The sequence below is a fragment of the Trichomycterus rosablanca genome, chromosome 15, assembly GCF_030014385.1.
Source record: "Trichomycterus rosablanca isolate fTriRos1 chromosome 15, fTriRos1.hap1, whole genome shotgun sequence".
Taxonomy (NCBI): Eukaryota; Metazoa; Chordata; class Actinopteri; order Siluriformes; family Trichomycteridae; genus Trichomycterus; species Trichomycterus rosablanca.
In genome coordinates this window covers 9,714,847-9,735,164 of record NC_086002.1, presented here as the reverse complement: position 1 = coordinate 9,735,164, position 20,318 = coordinate 9,714,847, and the positions used below count along the sequence as shown (strand labels likewise).

The following is a 20,318-nucleotide window of genomic DNA, read 5'->3' as shown; positions in this document are numbered from 1 at the left end:
TCAGTTCTTAGGGGATATGAGGTGCCTGTTTTTCACCAGACACTGTATTTGCTGCCCAAAAAGTTTGGCATTCTGTTTTGCCACCCAGCCTGTCCAACTGTTTGTCCAACAGGTTCTTCAATCTCAGAGGAGGACATTTGAATCTCTTTTAGTGTGAACATTGGATACCTCAATAACCAATGCCTTTTTGTCTGAATGCTCTGGACAGCCAAATGTCGGGAGTTTTGAGGTTGTGCCAAGCTTCCTCTGTGGTCCTAGGAATGCTCAAAAATCGATCACAGCGATCCACAGACAGTTCCTTGGACTTTTGGACTTAATGGCTTGGCTTTTGTTCTGACAATGCAGTGCAAATTGTGGGCCCTTATACACCCAGGTTGTCCAGTAAATTCAAATAGCGACCGGTGGGCTTCAGTTGAGTTCTAGACCCATCTCTGGTTTAATTAAAGCAAACAGGATTGCACCTGACCACAACTTGTGTGGCACAGCAAAGGTCTGAATACTTTTGTAAATAAGATTTTAGTATTGAATTTTTACTTTATTTTTTTGAAGAACTTAATCCCCCAGAAAGCCAAAGCAAATGTTAAAATACTGTATTTTTGTATGTACTGTATGTTTATACTGATAATCAAGTTGCATCACAGTGTTCCTGGATTAGCACAGCCTCCTTACCAGCAAAGCACTATGTGATACAAAAATTACATCATATCTGCCAGTATATTATGCTGAAGGTGTGTTATATGATGCCAAATTGGTGGTTTATGAGCTATGCCACATGCACTCCTGATTAAAACTGCTAATGAAGTTGCACATAAGATAAAAATGCATTATTGTTTATAATAAGCACCTTCCATCACCAATATTTTACATGTAGAACATGTAGACTTCCTCAGCATCTACTTTGTAGAGTGTTTAAGTAGCTTAAATAGTTGAAATAGGCTTTACATGCTACATGATTTAAAATGTACACATATATTGATTTTAACATTTCATTACTTTTCATTAGTCCTACTGGGTCAAGAATTTACAGTCTTTTAGTATAAAATTTACATAACTTTTTGTCTCTGTTCTTTATATGCCCAATGAATGAATCTTTTGTCTCTTCTGTGTTCTGATCAGGATGTTGATGCTGGACGGGATGCCTGTCCTGCGGGTCAGAGCAGAGCCTGTGCAAGCACAGCGTCGGGTAAGCCACCAATATCAGTTAGTTTACTATCATGATTCACATTTTGCATCGTCATTATAGTGACATACGAGGGATCTTTAAAAAGTTTCCACACTTTTATATTTTCCTTGGAAACAGTGAGGGCGGGAGGAGTAGTGATTGGTCGTGTCTGAGAGACAGAGAGAGCTTATAGTCCGGATTTAGCACCATCTGATTTCCACCTTTTTGGAACGCTCAAAGAAGCTTTAAGGGAAAGAAGATTTTCATGTGATGATGATGTGATGTGCATCAGTGGCTACGCGCTCAACCAAAAACATTTTTTGTGGATGGCATTAAAAGTTGGTACAATGCTGGGAACAATGCATCTGAAGGTGACTTTGTAGAAAAGTGATGTCATTTATTTTTGAAATTCTTAATAAACAGAGTTTTAAAAGTGCAGAAACTTTTTAAAGAAAAGTTTTTTTAAGGCAGGACACTATCTGCTTTTAGCTTTTTCTTTCTCTCTCAACCATTATTGTTGTTGGTTACCATTTGGTTAATGTTTAAAGACCAAAGAACACACTGCAGAATTAGGACAGTGTGCAATGACCAACCCCCTTTCCTACACTGTCCTCTTTCCAGCTCTTATCAGACTATCTGTGTTGTTTGCATGAGGTCTGTGCGCGGGGGCTACAAAGTCCCACGTTTGAAGTGCGCAATAGCAGAGCAACCAATGAAGCGTACACATGCTGTTTGAGTAGGTTCTGCGCCAAAGCATCTATTTTCTTGGAAACTTTTCCTCCCCCCTTTAAAACTGTCCTGACCAGAAGCTATTCGCATTCGGAAAATAAGAGGTAATAGACGGGAGGAGTCCACCCCCCTCATCCTTCTTCTTACCGGATAAGGGCTTGGGACAGGGGCTGTGTAGGAGGAGAGGAAAGATGAAGGAAAGAAATTAGACAAGAGTGAGAGTGCGAGAGCGAGATATAAGATTTCAAAATAAGTTTCATTTCAGTTGAGAGTTGAGAAACCTCCAACCCGACCAACCACAGGAAACACGGTGGAAAATTAGGGCGCATAAAGACTCGCATTGCTGTTAAAGGTGGGGTAAATTTTTTAAAAGGTGCTCTCATAGCTTTAAATAGATGTTCAGAGCTGCACTTGATTCTGTAAACAGTATTAATCACAAATACTAAACCTTTTACAAGACTCTATTTTGTAGGAAAAAAACTTATTAAATAAATGAAATAACAACTGAAATATTGCCAACATGTATTAATAACATACGGTACTATGCTAATATTTGACTATTATTGGCCCTATAGCAGTGGTTCTTAACTATGCAATTAATTGAGAGTAATAAAAAATAATAATAATAATAATCACACGTGATGGGACTAGTAAATTCAAAGGCTGTTGGCATATGAGAGATTTCGTGTGATGTCATATAGATCAGTTTTAAACTGCCTATAGCCTAAGTTGGGTCTTTGATTTGCCTACCACAAAAGTACAAAGGTCAACAGACGGCGACTACAAAAGGTTCCGATTCAGTTGTTGATGCAGATCCCGCTACCGGTTTACCAGAAGTTACTACATCAACCAGAATGAGAAAATATCAAGTTAATATACATTTAATGTGGATTCATCTAATTTCCCATGAGAAAGAACAAGATTCCTTTTGTCATCCTTACTGAAAGCATAAGAATAAAGTCATAACCCGTGTCAAGGGGGTCCCAGAAATCTTTTTTTAACACAGGGGCGTCTAAGAGAGAAAACGGTTGAAAACCGCTGCCTTACAGGACAAAGCTGGTTCACAAAACTTGTCACATGATTCTCTGGATTTATAGTACATAGTAGTGATGTAGAACATTTTTAATAAAATTGGGTGCTCAAAACAAGGAAACACCCATGTGCAGTGGGGGACCATAGGAGTGCCTAAATTTCTGCACCTGTGCCAGGTAGTGTTTCGATTAATAGTATACAAGCCTACGAATAAACACATTTCTTGTTATTTTTAAAATGTAAAACAGTGTTCATCCCAAAATGAATTATTTACTTTTAATTTACCAGGCAAGATATTAGGAACAAGTTCTTATTTAAAATGACAGCCTATCAAGAGCCAAGGAGCACTTGTGGAAAGAAGAAAACAAGGTAGGGAGGGACAAGGGCAAAAGAAAGTAAAAAGTAGAGAGAAACATCACACATCATCATCACCATCACATAAACCAATAAATCATCCAATCTAATTTATAAAAAATTAGGAGTCAAGTCTAAAACTTTAGAGTTAATTATCAATATAATTAATTGGGATTGTACATGGTATAGTCAAAGTCTCAAAACACTTCACATAACCTGTCACTATGCCCCTACCTGTGCCCTTTTATTTTGAGTCCCTCCATATGTATTAAAATACATTTCTTCTTACCTCAACAGTCTCCTGACATCCGCAGTTACGCAGACATGGGCGTCTTGGTAATGGACAGAAGGTTCCGGACTCATTTGCCCGACAGGTTTCCATCTGACCTATTCCAGACACAGACAGAGCCGGTCGACCTCTCAACCAACAGATCCCGGTCATCACCATCATTATCATCGTCCTCTTCATCACCCTCATCAGTAGTGCGTTTCTCCCCAGGCTCCCCACCACTCACCACCACCAAGTCTCCTTCATCATCGTCATTATCTTCCACGTCATCCTCCTTGCTTTCCTGCTCCCCCCCATCAGTAATAACTCCAGTACCACGATTGAAGGTGTCTCCATCAAGGGTGACATCTCCACCCTCTATCATTCGGAGGGGGCAGCCATTCCTGCACATGCCCCATGTTATGGCCCCATGCCCAAGCCCCATCCATATCCAGCCACGCAGAGTCCCTGTGGTGGTACAGCCCATGCCACTGGTCTACACTGGGGTGGGATCACTCGGACCGCGAGGACTATTGGCACCCATGCTGGAAGAAAGTATACACAGAAAAGGTGAGAATGTGTGTGTACCTTTAAAGAAATACTTTCTCTTTCAGACTTTTATCTGTAGCTTATCAAGTTTCCTGTACAAAATAACTGTTGGCAGATATGTGGACAGTGTCACCTGTGTTTCAGTTGCAGTTTATTAGGAGACAACTATACTGAACAGCCATAACATTAAAACCACCTCCTTGTTTCTACACTCACTGTCCATTTTATCAGCTCCACTTACCATATAGAAGCACTTTGTAGTTCTGCAATTACTGACTGTAGTCCATCTGTTTCTCTGCATGCTTTGTTAGCCCTCTTTGATGCTGTTCTTCAATGGTCAGAACTCTCCCAGGACCACCACAGAGCAGGTATTATTTAGGTGTTGGATCATTCTCAGCACTGCAATGACACTGACATGGTGGTGGTGTGTTAGTGTGTGTTGTTCTGGTATGAATGGATAAGACACAGCAATGCTGATGGACTTTTTAAACAGCTCACTGTCACTGCTGGACTGAAAAAAGTCCACCAACCAAAAATATCCAACCAACAGCGCCCCGTGGGCAGCATCCTGTGACCACTGTTTCTAGAAGATTACCAACTCAAACAGCAGCAATAGATGAGCGATCGTCTCTGACTTTAAATCTACAAGTTGGACCAACTAGGTAGGAGTGTCTAATAGAGTGGACAGTGAGCGGACACGGTATTTAAAAACTCCAGCAGCGCTGCTGTGTCTGATCCACTCATACCAGCACAACACACACTAACACACCACCACCATGTCATTGTCACTGCAGTGCTGAGAATGATCCACCACCCAAATGATACCTGCTCTGTGGTGGTCCTGTGGGGGTCCTGACCATTGAAGAACAGGGTGAAATCAGGCTAAAAAGGTATGTAGAGAAACAGATGGACTACAGTCAGTAATTGTAAAACTACAAAGTGCTTCTATATGGTAAGTGGAGCTGATGAAATTGACAGTGTGTGTAGAAACAAGGAGGTGATTTTAATGTTATGGCTGATCAGTGTATATATACTGTATATACTGTATACTGTATATATATATATATATATGCATTTTAGTTTGAAAATTGTCAGCTGGTACATTGGATTCACTTTTTAATCCTCTGCACACTGTAATTATTAGACAGATTGCCTTCAACATTTCTCTGTTTATTCAAGGCTCATTTAAGAGACTAGCTGAAGAGACTTATAGCCCTTCAGTACGCTTGTGCTCACACATGGTTTCTCACTATTGCTCAGGAAGGCTTGTCCGCTTCTGGGCACAAGTGCTGCTCATAATGGGCTCAGCAGCAAGCGAGGTTCCTCACCTCTCTTGTACCATATTTTTCTAAAAATGTAGCTATAAATAAAATGGGTTTGAAGAAAATGCCAAATGTCAAGCTGGATGTTTATACACACCTACACAATGCATCCATACATACATTGTTTTAAACCCTGATGATCTTACATTTGTACAACAGACTTTCATTACACACAGTTTCATTAAAGCATATGGCCTCTGCTGTGTCTGCTGAGGTTTCCATAGAAACAAGGTTAACTGGTTCAACACCAGCCATGGCACTTCTGTATCCTTTCAAAGTGGAGGTACGTGAGCAATGAGGAGTTAAGCCATGTTTATACTTGACCACTTGCCACTTGACAGTACGTGCATGCAGCTGCAACACAAGCAGCACTCGTGTGCATACTTTTTTTAAGATATGCTGCTTCACAACAACAAACTACAAAATAAAATATATTCTTCCAAGGTTGTGTACAGTTTGGGAAGGCCCTTTTATGTTTCAGCAGGAAGTAAGGTCCATAAACACATTGTCATGAGTGTGGAGTACAGAAACTCCAGTTGCCTGCAAAGAGTACTGACGTTAACCCTATTCAAACACCATTGTGATGAATTGAAATGTCAATTGCAACATTAGTGCCTGATCTCACTGATGATTAACTGTCTGAATTGGCACAAATCCTGGCTGGTATAGTGGCAAAGGGAGAAAGGACTCCATATTAATGACCATGTGTTTTGGAATATGATTGAGCAAGAGCAATTTTGGTAGGCTATTTTTTATATGTCTTCTACAGATGATTTGCAACATCTCCTACACCAGGCTGCAGACCGGTACCGGTCTGTGGGTCATTTATTACCGGGCCGCACAGAAAGAATAAATAATTAGAGATTGCTAGAAAAGCAGTTTTCACAGCTTACGTTTCCAAAACCCTTTGGTGTTATTGTCTCCTATCACCCCTAGGTGGACGCAGCGTCTTGTTGCAGCAAAAAAAGCTCATTTTCAATTATTTGTGAGCCATATAGTTAAATCCGCTCACCTCCACCGGTCCGTGAAATTGTATCTTACGTGAAACCGGTCCATAGTGCAAAAAAGGTTGGGGGCCGCTGTCCTACAGGACTCAAAATGTATTTATTTAACGTCATGTTTTACACTTTGGTTACATTCATGACAGGACAGGTAGCTACAGATTACACATGATTCATTGACAGTCATAAGTAATTTTGTACCTTCAATTTACCTCACTTGCATGTCCACACAGAAACAACCCAGACCGCTCCACCTGGGAATCGAACCCAGGACCTTCACGCTGAAAGACGACAGTGCTACCCCACAGGACTCAAAATAACATGACATTAAATTAACCTTTGGCTCACAGATCTCCAGCTGTTTTGCTGCTTTTCCACCATGTCACCAGTAAACACACACGAGCAAAAACACCCATAAATGACTAGATACTGATTCTAGACAAGAGGTAAATGTTAATTATAAAACGGATAGTTCCGGTCCTAAAATCTGATTGGCTGAGCCGCGTTCGAAGCCGTTGTAAAATCCCCGATAAACTCACACCTAGGATCACCTCACATCATTCCATATTAATACGCCACTGAATCGAAAAAGTTCATGTTATTTTCGCCCTCATGTTGCCTAGCAACACTGTTAATCGAACTATTTTGCGTCGCGGAAGAATGCTTTATTGTAAGTTTATACACGATAAATACATTTATGAATTAAACATTGTTGTATTTATTATATTTTTTGTTGACCGCCGTTTTATAAAAGCAATAAGCCACTCGAGACCGTGCATTACTGTTATGATTTTAGCACGGGGAAAGAAGTTTTAGGCACTCCGCTTCGCGACGTGCCAAAAACTTCATCCCCGTGCTAAAATCACAGTAATGCACGGCCTCTCGTGGCTTATTGCTTTATTAATCCTCATCCCCTTCACCACAATCTTGTTTTTGCTACATCCAACCCCAAACTACATTCTACCTGGCAACGAGTGGTTAATAAAAAAGACATGCAAAAAGGAATGTCAATAACTCTAAAAAAAAATAGATGCCAGTCATTGGATTTGAACTAATGCACTGGATATTACAGGATAAAACACTTGGGTATACTTTGAACTTTGAACCATAAACACAGGAGACTCACTTGACTGTACAACCTTAACATACAGCGGTGTGAAACATTGACTACCTCCCAGGGTTGCTTGAACATTTGCAAAAATCTGTACCGCTATACTCTCGCCTGGACTGTCATTACGTTCTCACCTGCCTGGGTGTTTGTCTGCTGTGAATCTGCATACCATGTTCTAAACCTGCCATTCCTGTTCTCTCTTCCAGTCACTTACAGAGTCCCAGATAGACTTTCACCTCAGCGATCCTTAAGTGACAGTGAGGATGATGACCTGCCCAGCGTGACGCTGGACAGTGTGAATGAGACCGGCTCCACCGCCCTGACCATCGCCCGTGCTGTTCAAGAGTGAGTCGCACGCACACATAAACAGCTTCTAATTCATGACACGGACTGTTAGGAACAGATTTTTTTACACTGAGCCATTGCGTCCTACTGCTGAGCTGTTGTTGCTCCTTGACAAGTCCATGTCACAATAGATTGCAAAACTCAAATTTAATCCCTCAGTACAGCCGATTGCAATGCCACTCTATTATTTTTATACTTACAGCATTTAGCAGAAACTTTTAATCCAAAGCTACTTACACTTGGGGCCAAATACAATGTAAGTCATTGAGAGTTAAAGTTCTTGCCCAGGGGCTTAACAGTGGCAACTTGGCAATGGAAGGGCTTGAACCAGCGACCCTCCAAATTACTAGTCCAGTACCGAACCGCTGCCCATTATACATTTAAACTTGCTACATTTAAGCCTTGTTATAAAAGCTTATACCATTGTATGGTTCTTGAATTACATTTGACCATCTGGACAGATTTGCCCTATGTACAATCAAACTTGCCCAATATACACCGATCAGTCATAACATTAAAACCACATCCTTGTTTCTACACTTACTGTCCATTTTATCAGCTCCACTTACCATATAGAAGCACTTTGTTGTTCTACAATTACTGACTGTAGTCCATTTATTTTTCTACATACCTTTTTAGCCTGCTTTCACCCTGTTCTTTAATGGTCAGGACCACCACAGAGCAGGAATAATTTTTATGTGGTGGATCATTCTCAGCACTGCAGTGACACTGACATGGTGGTGGTGTGTTAGTGTGTGTTGTGCTGGTATGAATGGATCAGACACAGCAATGCTGATGGAGTTTTAAAATGCTGTGTCCACTCTATTAGACACTCCTACCTAGCTGGTCCACCTTGTAGATGTAAAGTCTTTGAGACCTTCATCAGTGGTCACAGGACGCTGCCCAAGGGAGGGTTTTGACTGGATATATTTTTGGTTGGTGGACTATTCTCAGTCCAGCAATGACAGTGAGTTTAAAAACTCCATCACAGCACTGCTGTGTCTGATCCACTCATACCAGCACAACACACACTAACACACCACCACGTCAGTGTCACTGCAGTGCTGAGAATGATCCACCACCTAAATAATACCTACTCTGCAGTGGTCGTGGCCATTGAAGAACAGCATGAAAGGGGGCTAACAAAGCATGCAGAGAAACAGATGGACTACATTCAGTAATTGTAGAACTACAAAGTGCTTCTACATGGTACGTGGAGCTGATAAAATGGACAGTGAGTGTAGAAAGAAGGAGGTGGTTTTAATGTAGTCATATCCACTGCTAACAGGTCTGTAAAATAATTACATAACATAAATTGGTTACTTTTAACTGCATGGCAAGAGCTTGTCAATGCTACTTTACAGTAACCGTATGAATCAGCACCTTTGCAAAAAGCAAGGTCAGTAAAGGTATTGTTTGATGAGTTTACAGAGGTATAGAGTCTGTTGTTGCTGTGGGTGGAAGAGACTCCACATTCCATGGTTTTGCAGTTAAATGTCCAACAAGCTTATGGTCAGGTGTCCATAAATGTTTGGCCAACAGCAGGCTGATGTAATCCTTGGCTGGACCCTAAATGACAAAAATCCAAATTGCGTGTGTGTTTAGGGTGTCATTAGTTTTTTGGCAATGTTTGCTTTTGTCTCTGGGTTTGAGAGAATTTTGTTGTGACACTCATCTTGTCAGATTTAATTCATCATCATTAAAGTTGGGCGCTTGTGAAGGAATGGAAGATGCACAGGTGTGTGTAAGTGTATGTGGTGTGTGAGAGAGAGAGTCTGCGAGTAATTTAGCTCAAAGGGAGGCTCATTAATAAAGGAATGCTTTCTAGAGCTCATGCTGGTGACAGAGGCTCCTCCATATTCAGAATGCCCCCAAGGAGAAAAGCTTCAAGCATGTCAGCACCAGCTGATGGGCACACCAGGGGGAAAAAAGACGTGCATGACTGGCAGCGGCACTGTGCGCCAAGCCTGAGGGCGACAACATATCAGAATGTGTTGTAGCGGTGTAGACCGGATGAGCTGGCTAACACACTTGGCTGTTCTTTAATATCATTGTTTGCTCAGGTCTCAGAGGGAGGGCATTTCAGGTTACTTACGCTCCAGATCGCAGGTGCACAAGGCAAACAGGTTCATGACTTACTAGGGCTATTTCTCCTGAGCAAAGATCAGTGAAATGGACTGTACATGATTGTCCTCTTCTTCAGAGAGTTAGTAAACTGATCTGCAGTCAGTGGCACTGCCCGGCACGTCCTCACCGGTGGAAAGCCCCTCCGAGGGCTCCTGGGGAAGGGGGGGGGGGGGGGGGGGGGGATTGTAAACAAAAGACGGAACAAAGGAGCAAGCTCGCCGATTTTAGATCTCAGTCAGCTGCAGCTTCTCTTTTTCCTGAATTGTGTATTAGCCACTAAAAGTATGTGGACACCTGAAAACACATTTAGACCATGAGCATTTGAAGTTGGTCTGCATTTGATGCTATAACAGCATCCACTCCTCTGGTCAGAATTTACACTAGAAGCTACAATAGAGAAACATGTGGATGTTCAGCAGTGTTGCTGGGAGTCAAGGTTAATCATTAAAATTTTAATTTATCCCTAAGTTGAAGGATGGTGATGAGTTCTTCCACACCAAACCATTTTAAAGACCTTGGTTTGTGTTAGATGCACCGTCATACTAATTAATAAATACATAGACATGGAGATCCAATCCATTAAGCTCTTGCACTTCAGTGTTTTCAGAAACTGTTTTGAAAGGTGCAGGGACAGATTCTTACCCTTTACCTTTCAAAACTGGACAGTTCTTTCTTTGAGTCCTCACAGATGAGCTGTTGTTGCTCCTAGACCAATCCACGTCACAATAGATTTGATAAACCAATTTGAAAAATGGATCTTATAACCCAAATTTAAATCCTTCTGTACAGTCCATTTTTATGCCAAATCTTTTACTTTTACACTTACAGCATGTATCAGATACTTTTTGTCCAAAGCAATGTATAATTGGGACTGAATACTGTACTTCAAAAGCCATTAGGGTTAAAGGCCTTGCCCAAGGACCTAACAATGGCAAATTGGTGGAGAAGGAGCTTTAACCAATGACCTTCCGAATACTAGTCCAGCACCTAAGCTATCTTGCTACATTTAAACCCTGTTGATTTGTAAAAGCTTCTCCATGATTAGAGCTTCTTTAGTTCTAGCACTTCAACAGTGAATCATTTCTCCTTTGTTTCATGAAAGAATGAGAAGCTGTGCTTCTTATTTCCCCTCCGTCTACTCTGGGCCCCCATAACAGCTACAGTTGCCAACAGCCACAAATGACCCCCTTCCACTTTCCACATCTCTCTTACACACATGAACTCGGAGACAGAAACGATGCACCCCTGCGGCCCAAGATAAACAGGAAGTCGGTCTGCAGGGGGTGAGAACCCACTCCCAAACATCTCCAGATAAAGCCACAGTCTGGGGCCGCTGTTCAACAGGATAATGGGTTGGTGTGTGTGTATATATTGTACATATTCTCCATCAAACTGAGTTTGGATTTCATTCAGCTGGGTCTTGCATGCACATGTATTTCGACTCGCTTAGCGTGCTTGTGTTCTGGCGTTGTTTACCAATGCTTTCAATTTTGTTAAAGCTGCATGTTTATGTACTGGTTGTATACAACCCCTGAATATGTTTACTAGCAAAAGCATTCCATCTTTCGTAGGAAAATAGACCAGACGTTAAGAGGAGGCTGTTATTGCTAGCTCAGGTTTGGTGTTGATCATCTGTGAGCTGAGCACTAACATTATTACAGACCCATGCCTCTCTCTGGTGGCCATAAATATTATTACAACCCAGTCTGGAGTGTGGTTTGTGATCCAAGTCCAAAAGTAACTTGTTCTTGTAAGTAAATCGTCCTTTTAACCACATAGTTTTGACTGAAACAAAATACCAGGTGAAAAGTCTCAAACATGATGCTTTCTCCAAATGTTCTAGTGTGAATCAGAGCGAACTTTGTATCACTTAACGAGTAATGTTACATCAAATCGAATGCCTTTATTTGTCATATAGACATATACACTGATCAGTCATAACATTATGACACGTCCTGGTTTCTACACACACTGTCCATTTTATCAGCTCCACTTACCATACAGAAGCACTTTGAACTTCTACAATTACTGACTGTAGTCCATCTATTTCTCTACATAATTTTTAACCTGCTTTCACCCTGTTCTTTAATGGTCAGGACCCCCACAGGACCACCACAAAGCAGGTATTATTTAGGTGGTGGATCATTCTCAGCACTGCAGTGACACTGACATGGTGGTGGTGTGTTAGTGTGTGTTGTGCTGGTATGAGCGGATCAGACACAGCAGCGCTGCTGGAGTTTTTAAATACAGTGTCCACTCACTGTCCACTCTATTAGACACTCCTACCTAGTTGGTTCACCTTGTAGATGTAAAGTCAGAGACGATCACTCATCTATTGCTGCTGTTTGAGTTGGTCATCTTCTAGACCTTCACCAGTGGTCACAGGATGCTGCCCAAGGGGCACTGTTGGCTAAATATTTTTGGTTGGTGGACTATTCCAAATTCAGCAGTGACAGTGAGGTGTTTAAAAACTCCAGCAGCGCTGCTGTGTCTGATCCACTCATACCAGCACAACACACACTAACACACCAGCACCATGTCAGTGTCAGTACAGTGCTGAGAATGACCCACCACCCAAATAATACCTACTCTATGGTGGTTCTGTGGGGGTCCTGACCATTGAAGAACAGGGTGAAAGCAGGCTACAAAAGCATGCAGAGAAACAGATGGACTACAGTCAGTAATTGTAGAACTACAAAGTGCTTCTATATGGTAAGTGGAGCTGATAAAATGGACAGTGAGTGTAGAAACAAGGGGGTCATAATGTTATGCCTGATCGGTGTACACATGTACAGTACAACGAAATTCTTTCTTCGCATATCCCAGCTTGTTTGGAAGCTGGGGTCAGAGCACAGGGTCAGCCATCGTGCAGCGCCTTGCTCAAGGGTCCAACAGTGACTGCATAGCAGATCTGGGATTCGAACTCTCAGTTGATAGCCCAACGCTTTATACCTAGTGAGTAGAGCATTGGGCTATCAACCAATTATTGTTATTTTCTAACTCTGACACTGGTTTCAATTAATAAAACATGCCTAATGCATGCAACAATCCTTTAACTTTTCCAATTCATTAATCGAACAATTATAATATAACCACAGTTAAAGTATCCTAATTCCCAAAAGAGGTTAAATAGTAAGTCTTACTTGTGGTGTCACTACATACATGCCATACAGAACAACTCATATTTACCTACTTTATTTTTAGTAATGTTATGATTTTCTGTGTCACTGTTGCAGCTCCATGTTGCCATTTAGTATCGAGAGCTTGAGGAGGCCGAGACGACCCGAGTCTCCGGACACTAAAAGAAGACGTATCCACCGATGTGAATTTGAGGGTTGCAGTAAGGTTTATACCAAGAGCTCACACCTCAAGGCTCACAGGAGGACACACACTGGTGAGTTAAAGCATTTTAGTGCAAAAAAAGTTTAAATTAGTGTTTGCTCGCTCCAGATTTACACCAAAATACACAATTCAAATACCACTAATTAATTATTAATTACCACTAGTTCTACTTCTAAAAAAACCTCACATCATATAAGGTTTATTAAAAACCTCGTATTATTTTTACATTTTTCATTCTGATGATTGCTTCAGTCCTTGGTATTGGTAATACAGCCAGCTACTTAGGACTGCATCCAAAGGTTTCGCCATTGGATAAACATGATATTGATGAGACCTGTATGAAACAGGTCTGTATAAATATACAGTATAAACTGTCCACCTGTTGTACCCACACAAGACAGCTAGGGGGTGAAGGCACAGGTTGGCAGAAACTATTTTGAACTACACTTTAAAGCATTCGCCAACGTTACTAACTACACTTGGAGGAGATGCTTAGTAAGTGTATCTGGGACTAAGCTCAGGGTCTGAGTTTTACCTGACTACCTGCCTACTACCTGTGGTGGCACCAGGTGAACCCTGAAACTGCAATGTTACAGAAAATTAGCCAGTGATAGCTCAGTGGTTAAGGTACTGGACTAGTAAACAGAAGGTTGCCGGTTCAAGCCTTGCCACCACCAAGTTGCCACTGTTGGGTCCCTGAGCAAGGCCCTTAACCCTCAATTGCTCATTGTGTAAGTCACTTTGGATAAAAGCGTCTGCTAAATGCTGAAAATGTAAAATTAACCCATTTGCAGAATTAAACTGCATCCAGGATAAAGTTTAGCCACATGCAAAAAATGCTGCCACGACCCTACCAGAGGCAGCTAATATCCACAGCAGTTTTCTTGTGACAGATATATTCAGAGACGACAATAAAAATCTAAAGAATACTGCACCACGGGCAGATTTCCCGGAAACAGATCAATAGAATGAGACAAAAAAGCCAGGAAAAAGCCGGACAGGTCCCTGAGTCAGACCTTCAGCATATCTGCCTTACAAAGTAAGCATTCACTCTCAAAACAATGGCAGGAAATGAAAGGACCAGGCCAAGATCTGGGTCACAATGTCAAATTATAAAGAACCTCAACTGACTGTAGTGAATAATAATGATATAAGGGACAGAGACTGCTTTTAAAGTGCCAATCAAAAAACCGGCACAGTCATTTATCTGTGCTTTCATGCTCCCTGTTGGCCTGTATTTGCGGGTGGGCATGTTCCAGTTATTTAGCAATGGTTACGTTAAATCATGTTCTGTCCTAAGTCACAATGCCAAATATGTTACATAAAGGGGGTGCCTGATGGTCCCTGCTACTCCCCCATGATTCTGAAATTATGATGCTGCCATTCACTGCACAAAATAAGAAATAGACATCACTGTGTATGTTATTTTGCATTCACTACTTACATTTATACACCAAATATCAATCAAAAAGGAAAATAGAATTTCTCATCAGTTACACATTTGTAGACATTAAAAGGTTCTGTAACATTCCGTTCCTGTTGAGTTCATATGAGTTCATCTGATTCGTATAAAAAATGATTCAGCAAAAATCTAATGTTGCAAAATAACTCCACTAGCACATTTGACATGGTCTGTACCTTCTCTCTCTCTTCCCTTCAGGTGAGAAACCGTACAAGTGTACGTGGGACGGCTGCACATGGAAGTTTGCCCGCTCCGACGAGCTCACGCGTCATTACCGCAAGCACACGGGGGTCAAGCCGTTCAAGTGTGGTGACTGTGAGCGCAGCTTTTCCCGCTCTGACCACCTGGCACTCCACCGCAGGCGCCACGCTCTGGTGTGAGGGCCCCGGCTGGGACATACAGATAGATGGACCAATTTTGGGGATGGGGCCAGAATCTGTCTGCCATTGATGTGCCAGGAAAAGGCTGGACCTTTTCCTTATAGCGCTCAAGGAATTAGGAGAGAAAGGGAGATTAAATTCATGAAGAATCTTAGAGTAGGAGTGCTGATCTGGAATCAGTTTTACATTTAATATCCTAATGAATACATGTATGTGGGAGCTGATCCTACATGCGCTCATACTCTTAGATCATACATGCATATAGATAAGAGGGGTGGGTGTTTATCCAAATCTGCAATTGTATTAAATACCAGCACATATGGCAGGGTATTGCAATCATAATCAGCATTTACATATCATTTTATACAAGTATTAAAGCCCAATATGAAAGTAATATTTCAAGGTTTTGCCAATATGAAGTACCCCTGAACAAATTATTCCAACAAATAAAAATAATTATGTTGAATATTTAATAAATCATCTATTTATTAATCACTTTAGTCTACATAGGGGTGCTACACCCAGAAATGTTAGGCACAAACAGGAATATAAACATTCTACATATTTACTTTCATTTAAACTACCAGTATCTTAAGTCTTTCTACCACCCAGTTTTAGTATCTGTGCCATGATCTGTTGTATTAACAATTTCAGTATTTTTTTTACAGTAACCAAACCTTTTAAAATAAACCTTTATCGTGTAAACTATGGCTCACATTCATCAGGGATAAACACAAGTGGGATTTTGGTATCCGGTTTAGCAAGAATTTCAAAATAATCTAAATATACTATAACACGTGGAAAATGTTTGAAAAAAGAAGCTGGAATTAAATGTAAAATAAATGAATAATTAAAATGTTGTTAAACGTTTCACTTTACCTCATTATGAAAAAACTCTTACAAAATAGTCATGTATTATATATTTGTTGAATTTAATTTGAATGCATTTTCTGTACATAATTTCAATAAAACAGCAAATTACAAAGTAAAATATATTTTTACAAAAACATTAGATTTACTGCGATGGATTGATGGTAAAAGAAAAAATAAAAGTCACAGAACAATTAGGTCATACACTATATGGCCAAAACTATTTGGACACTTGAACATGAGCTTGTTGGACAACCCATTTCAAAATCAAGTGGTATTAAAATAGAGCTGTAAAGATCACACAGAGGTTACTCTAACCTTTAAGCAACTGTGGCTGAAACATTAGAATGAGATCAGAGTACTTTTGTCCACTTAGTGTATTTGGCCTGCAGGTAAGACTATAACAATTAGGTTAAAAAAAACTGATACAGCATGGGCAACACCATTGCAGTCTTTTCATAAGGTGGAATTAGAGTTTAACTGGTCGGTTGTACCCCACATTAAGGCTTAAATAGTTAATTATGAGGCAAACGTTTTATGAAACTTTGACTCCAGCTACTGTCTAAAAATGATGATGCTTCACAAATGAAAATGAACTGAAATAAAAAGGACCTTGTTATATTCAAGAATTGATTCTGATTAGCAAAGTGCAATTATCTTTATATGTGACCAAAAGAACATACAAATGATGATGGTAGCTTGTTGTTGCTGGTTTAAAAAAAAAATTGAAATGAATTCATGCTTCATGTCCATAATCTTAGTAAAGCAAGTTATGCTGGCCAGCCATTTTGGTTCATCTGACTACTTTGGTCAAGCTGGTTAAGCAAGTAATGCTAGTAATTCTAGTCATGCTGGTCAGCCACCTAGAATAAGATACCTGTAGTAATGCTGGTATACATTGGTCAAGACAGTTTTGTTGGTAACCAGCCATACTATTAAAATAATAACCAGCAGGGAACCATCCAAACTATTAAAGTAATAACTAGCAAAAAACAGCTCGGTTTAACACCCATCAAACAGTTTAACCAGGCTATGTTGGCGATGCTGATTTTTTGAATCAGTGTTGTAAATAAAAATGCTTCTTTTGGAGGGATGTGCGTTTTGCACTGTGTCAACAATTCAATCCTCCAAAATTCATGAAATTAAAATACTAGACCCAATAAACATTTAAAACCACATTTAAAAGTTCAGGGGTACTTTTAAATTTAAATTATTTGCTGTATTTTAACAGCCTGCACAGTGTCAGCCATGTACTGTTAAAAAAGAGCTTAAATACAAAACCAAACATTTAAGGGCTTGTTTTCCTAATAAACGATTATTTAAATTGAACGTTCAAATGTAAACAGGTAGGCTTGATATTAACAGGGTAACTTTCACATTTTACCAACAATTTTTTACCTTTGAAATGGTTTCATTTGCACATCTGTATTACGGCTACACGATACCACTTTACAATGGATCTTGAAATGGAAAGTTCACACAGATTATATATTATGGCATAATAAAACATAATAAGTCAAAGATCAAGAATGTGAGAGATCCAAACTCAATTGCATTATTTGTGCACATAGTGTAGCAGATGTCTGTACATTAAAATATATATTGTATCGTGTATTATTTTTGTGCATTTTAATGTCATGTATTTGTTCAATACTTTGCACCCTTTTTGAAAGTATGTGAGGTCACCATTTTTAGTATTGTATAGAGATAATCAAGCTTAAAACCGACATTCCTTTATCCTTTAACCAGTTTTTCAAGTATGTATTTGTAAATGATGTTATTGTACACATTTCTTTTTTATATGGATTGACTGTGAATTTATACATAAATATATGTTTAATGGATTAAATGAAGGCATGAATAAAAAGTCATTTATCAATTTACAATCATCTTCTGTTTACTTCTTATTGACCAAGAATATCTCCTTAAATACACTATATGACTAAAGGTTTGCCTACTAATGACTAAGCTCAGGTGGTTTAGACATATGTTTTGCTAAGAGGTTTACAAAATCGATTATATAAAATAAATTATGTGTCTGACATTGTGACAAAAGTTTGGGAAAGGTCCATTATGATCCTGCATTACTGTGCCTCTGTGCACTGACCGCGGCCTAAGATAAGATAACACTATTGATACCCTTGGGGAAATTACCTAAGTCCTTAACCTCACAAATGCTATTTTAATAAAATTGAGAAATTATCAGATATACCCCCAAAACCTTGTGGAAAGCCTCCCCCAGAAAAAGAGAGGCCATAATAGCCATAATTCTATATGAATGCCCATGGCTTTGGCATGAGATGAGCAAAGTCTAATTTAATGGTCCTGTTCTGTGAGCATGTGGCCTACTGCTTTACGCCTTGGCTGTTGTTCTTAGACACAATAAAATAAAAGTTAACCAAAGCAGCTCTGCAAACAAACATCTTAGATATAGTAATATAACAGTAGCATGGACCATACTTCTCCGGCACTAACATTGCACTATTAGTGTTATATAATGGAAATTGCATTAATGTAGGCCTAATTTTATGCACTAGTTAACAATGGCAGTGTTAAAAATAGCCAAAATTTCTGGTTAAATTATGGGTACACATAATATTCTCCATGAATCATATAACCTCCAGTTACTACAGTCAGTGAGTAAGTCAGCGAGTGTGTAGCACTGGATGGTGGAACTAACAACTGCATAAGCGAAAAGGAACAGTTGTTGCACCTAGAAACTCCGACAGAAATAGACGAAACTTTACTGAAATAGAGTACAACCACAAAAATAACCAAATTAAATTACCCCTCTATGACCCTGTATTAACAACAATGCATGTTGTGAGCTTTACAAAGCTGGAATTCATGACAGGTTTGCCATTTGGTGATTTTTTTTTTTTATTAGATTAGGTTATAATATAAAAGCTAACATAATGAGAATTACCAGGTGAACCATTTGATGCAAACACTGATGTTCTCATATTTTAGGATGATAATGATTCTATATATACTCAGTACATTGGTAGGCAGTGGAAGATAAGTTTCATGTAAGTTTTTGAATACTTTGCTTTGCACATACAGATATAGGGGCAATTTTATGGAAGTAATAGTGTAAACTATACATACGTAAAGTACGGACGCATCTTACGCACTTTGCGCATCCTACGCAAATTATTCGGAGCATGCGTAAGGAGGCTCTTATTCCTTGTGTTTTGGTGAATAAGAGCTCTTTTCTTTTGACTTTGTGCTTATAAATGTAACCAGAATAGCATTATTTTTATTTTTAAATGAACAAGGACACAAATATTCGGTCATTATTACAAATTTATTCACTCAGCAAACACAACTAGGTGGTATGAGTTAGACGCTTGGTGGTGATACGTCATGATAGTAACGTTGTGAGAGAGTAAAGCACCAGAAACAAGAAATCGGACCGCTTTAAACAACTGAATTTATTTACAACCCTACTGAGAGCAGCTACTTACAAAAATATATGTATTACAATAATAATATGATATATTTATAAATACAGAGTGCTTATAAAAACAGTAACCACTGCAATTAGCTTAGCAGCTAACTCTAGCGACTAAGCTAACAAGTACCGGTGTTGCAGTGCTGTTGACTTTGGGTATTATCTCACAGCTGTAATGTCTTTCGTATAGTTAGTGTACTGTACACGGTGCACAAGTCTTTCTCTTTCTTTTTCATAATAATAGTTATGATATATGAGTTATTTGGGTTTTAGTCAGTATCTCAGCTGTGAACTAGTTGGCTAGGCTAGGTATTGACACATTCACACGGCTGTTCTAACCTTATTACTAGTGATGGGCGGATCGATCCAAATATCGATAGTATCAATACTTCAGTTTTACTTTTTCTCTGCTACATTCAGCACGTTTCATGAGGAAGTAGAAACCATGCTTGTACAGACGCTCCTCACACGAGAGAGAATAGAGGCTGAGAGAGAGGAGCTGTGTGGATAATTACAGAAAAGTGCAATGAAAGAGATAAATTATGTTTTATTATATAATTGGTTCTGAAAAAAACCCACAGACTTAGTTCATTGTAGTAATAAATGCCCTACTCATAAATCATGACACACTTTTTTCAAATTTTGCATTATCATACACCACTACCTAGCAGTAAAAAATGACTAAATTAAAAATAAGACAGTACGACTTTCTCTCCTATAGATGGCGACATTTCCTTACCAATATTCTCCACATTCTATTATTAAGCTGTGCAGCTGTTGGTACCAGTTGGCTTTTTATGCCCTTCTGAG

General features: G+C 39.6%; 1 protein-coding gene across 1 annotated transcript in view; it reads left to right on the top strand.

Moving 5' to 3' along the window:
* klf12a (Kruppel like factor 12a) overlaps nucleotides 1-17,940 on the top strand; it is a 39,817-nt gene extending 21,877 nt beyond the window's left edge. Inside the window, exons 2-6 of the mRNA XM_063010578.1 lie at nucleotides 1,117-1,183; nucleotides 3,575-4,115; nucleotides 7,735-7,873; nucleotides 13,237-13,394; nucleotides 15,003-17,940. Of these exons, the coding sequence (XP_062866648.1) occupies nucleotides 1,118-1,183; nucleotides 3,575-4,115; nucleotides 7,735-7,873; nucleotides 13,237-13,394; nucleotides 15,003-15,184 (1,086 nt within the window). The 5' untranslated portion in view covers nucleotide 1,117 and the 3' untranslated portion in view covers nucleotides 15,185-17,940. The remainder of the gene's footprint in view (nucleotides 1-1,116; nucleotides 1,184-3,574; nucleotides 4,116-7,734; nucleotides 7,874-13,236; nucleotides 13,395-15,002) is intronic.
* Nucleotides 17,941-20,318: the final 2,378 nt, after the last annotated feature.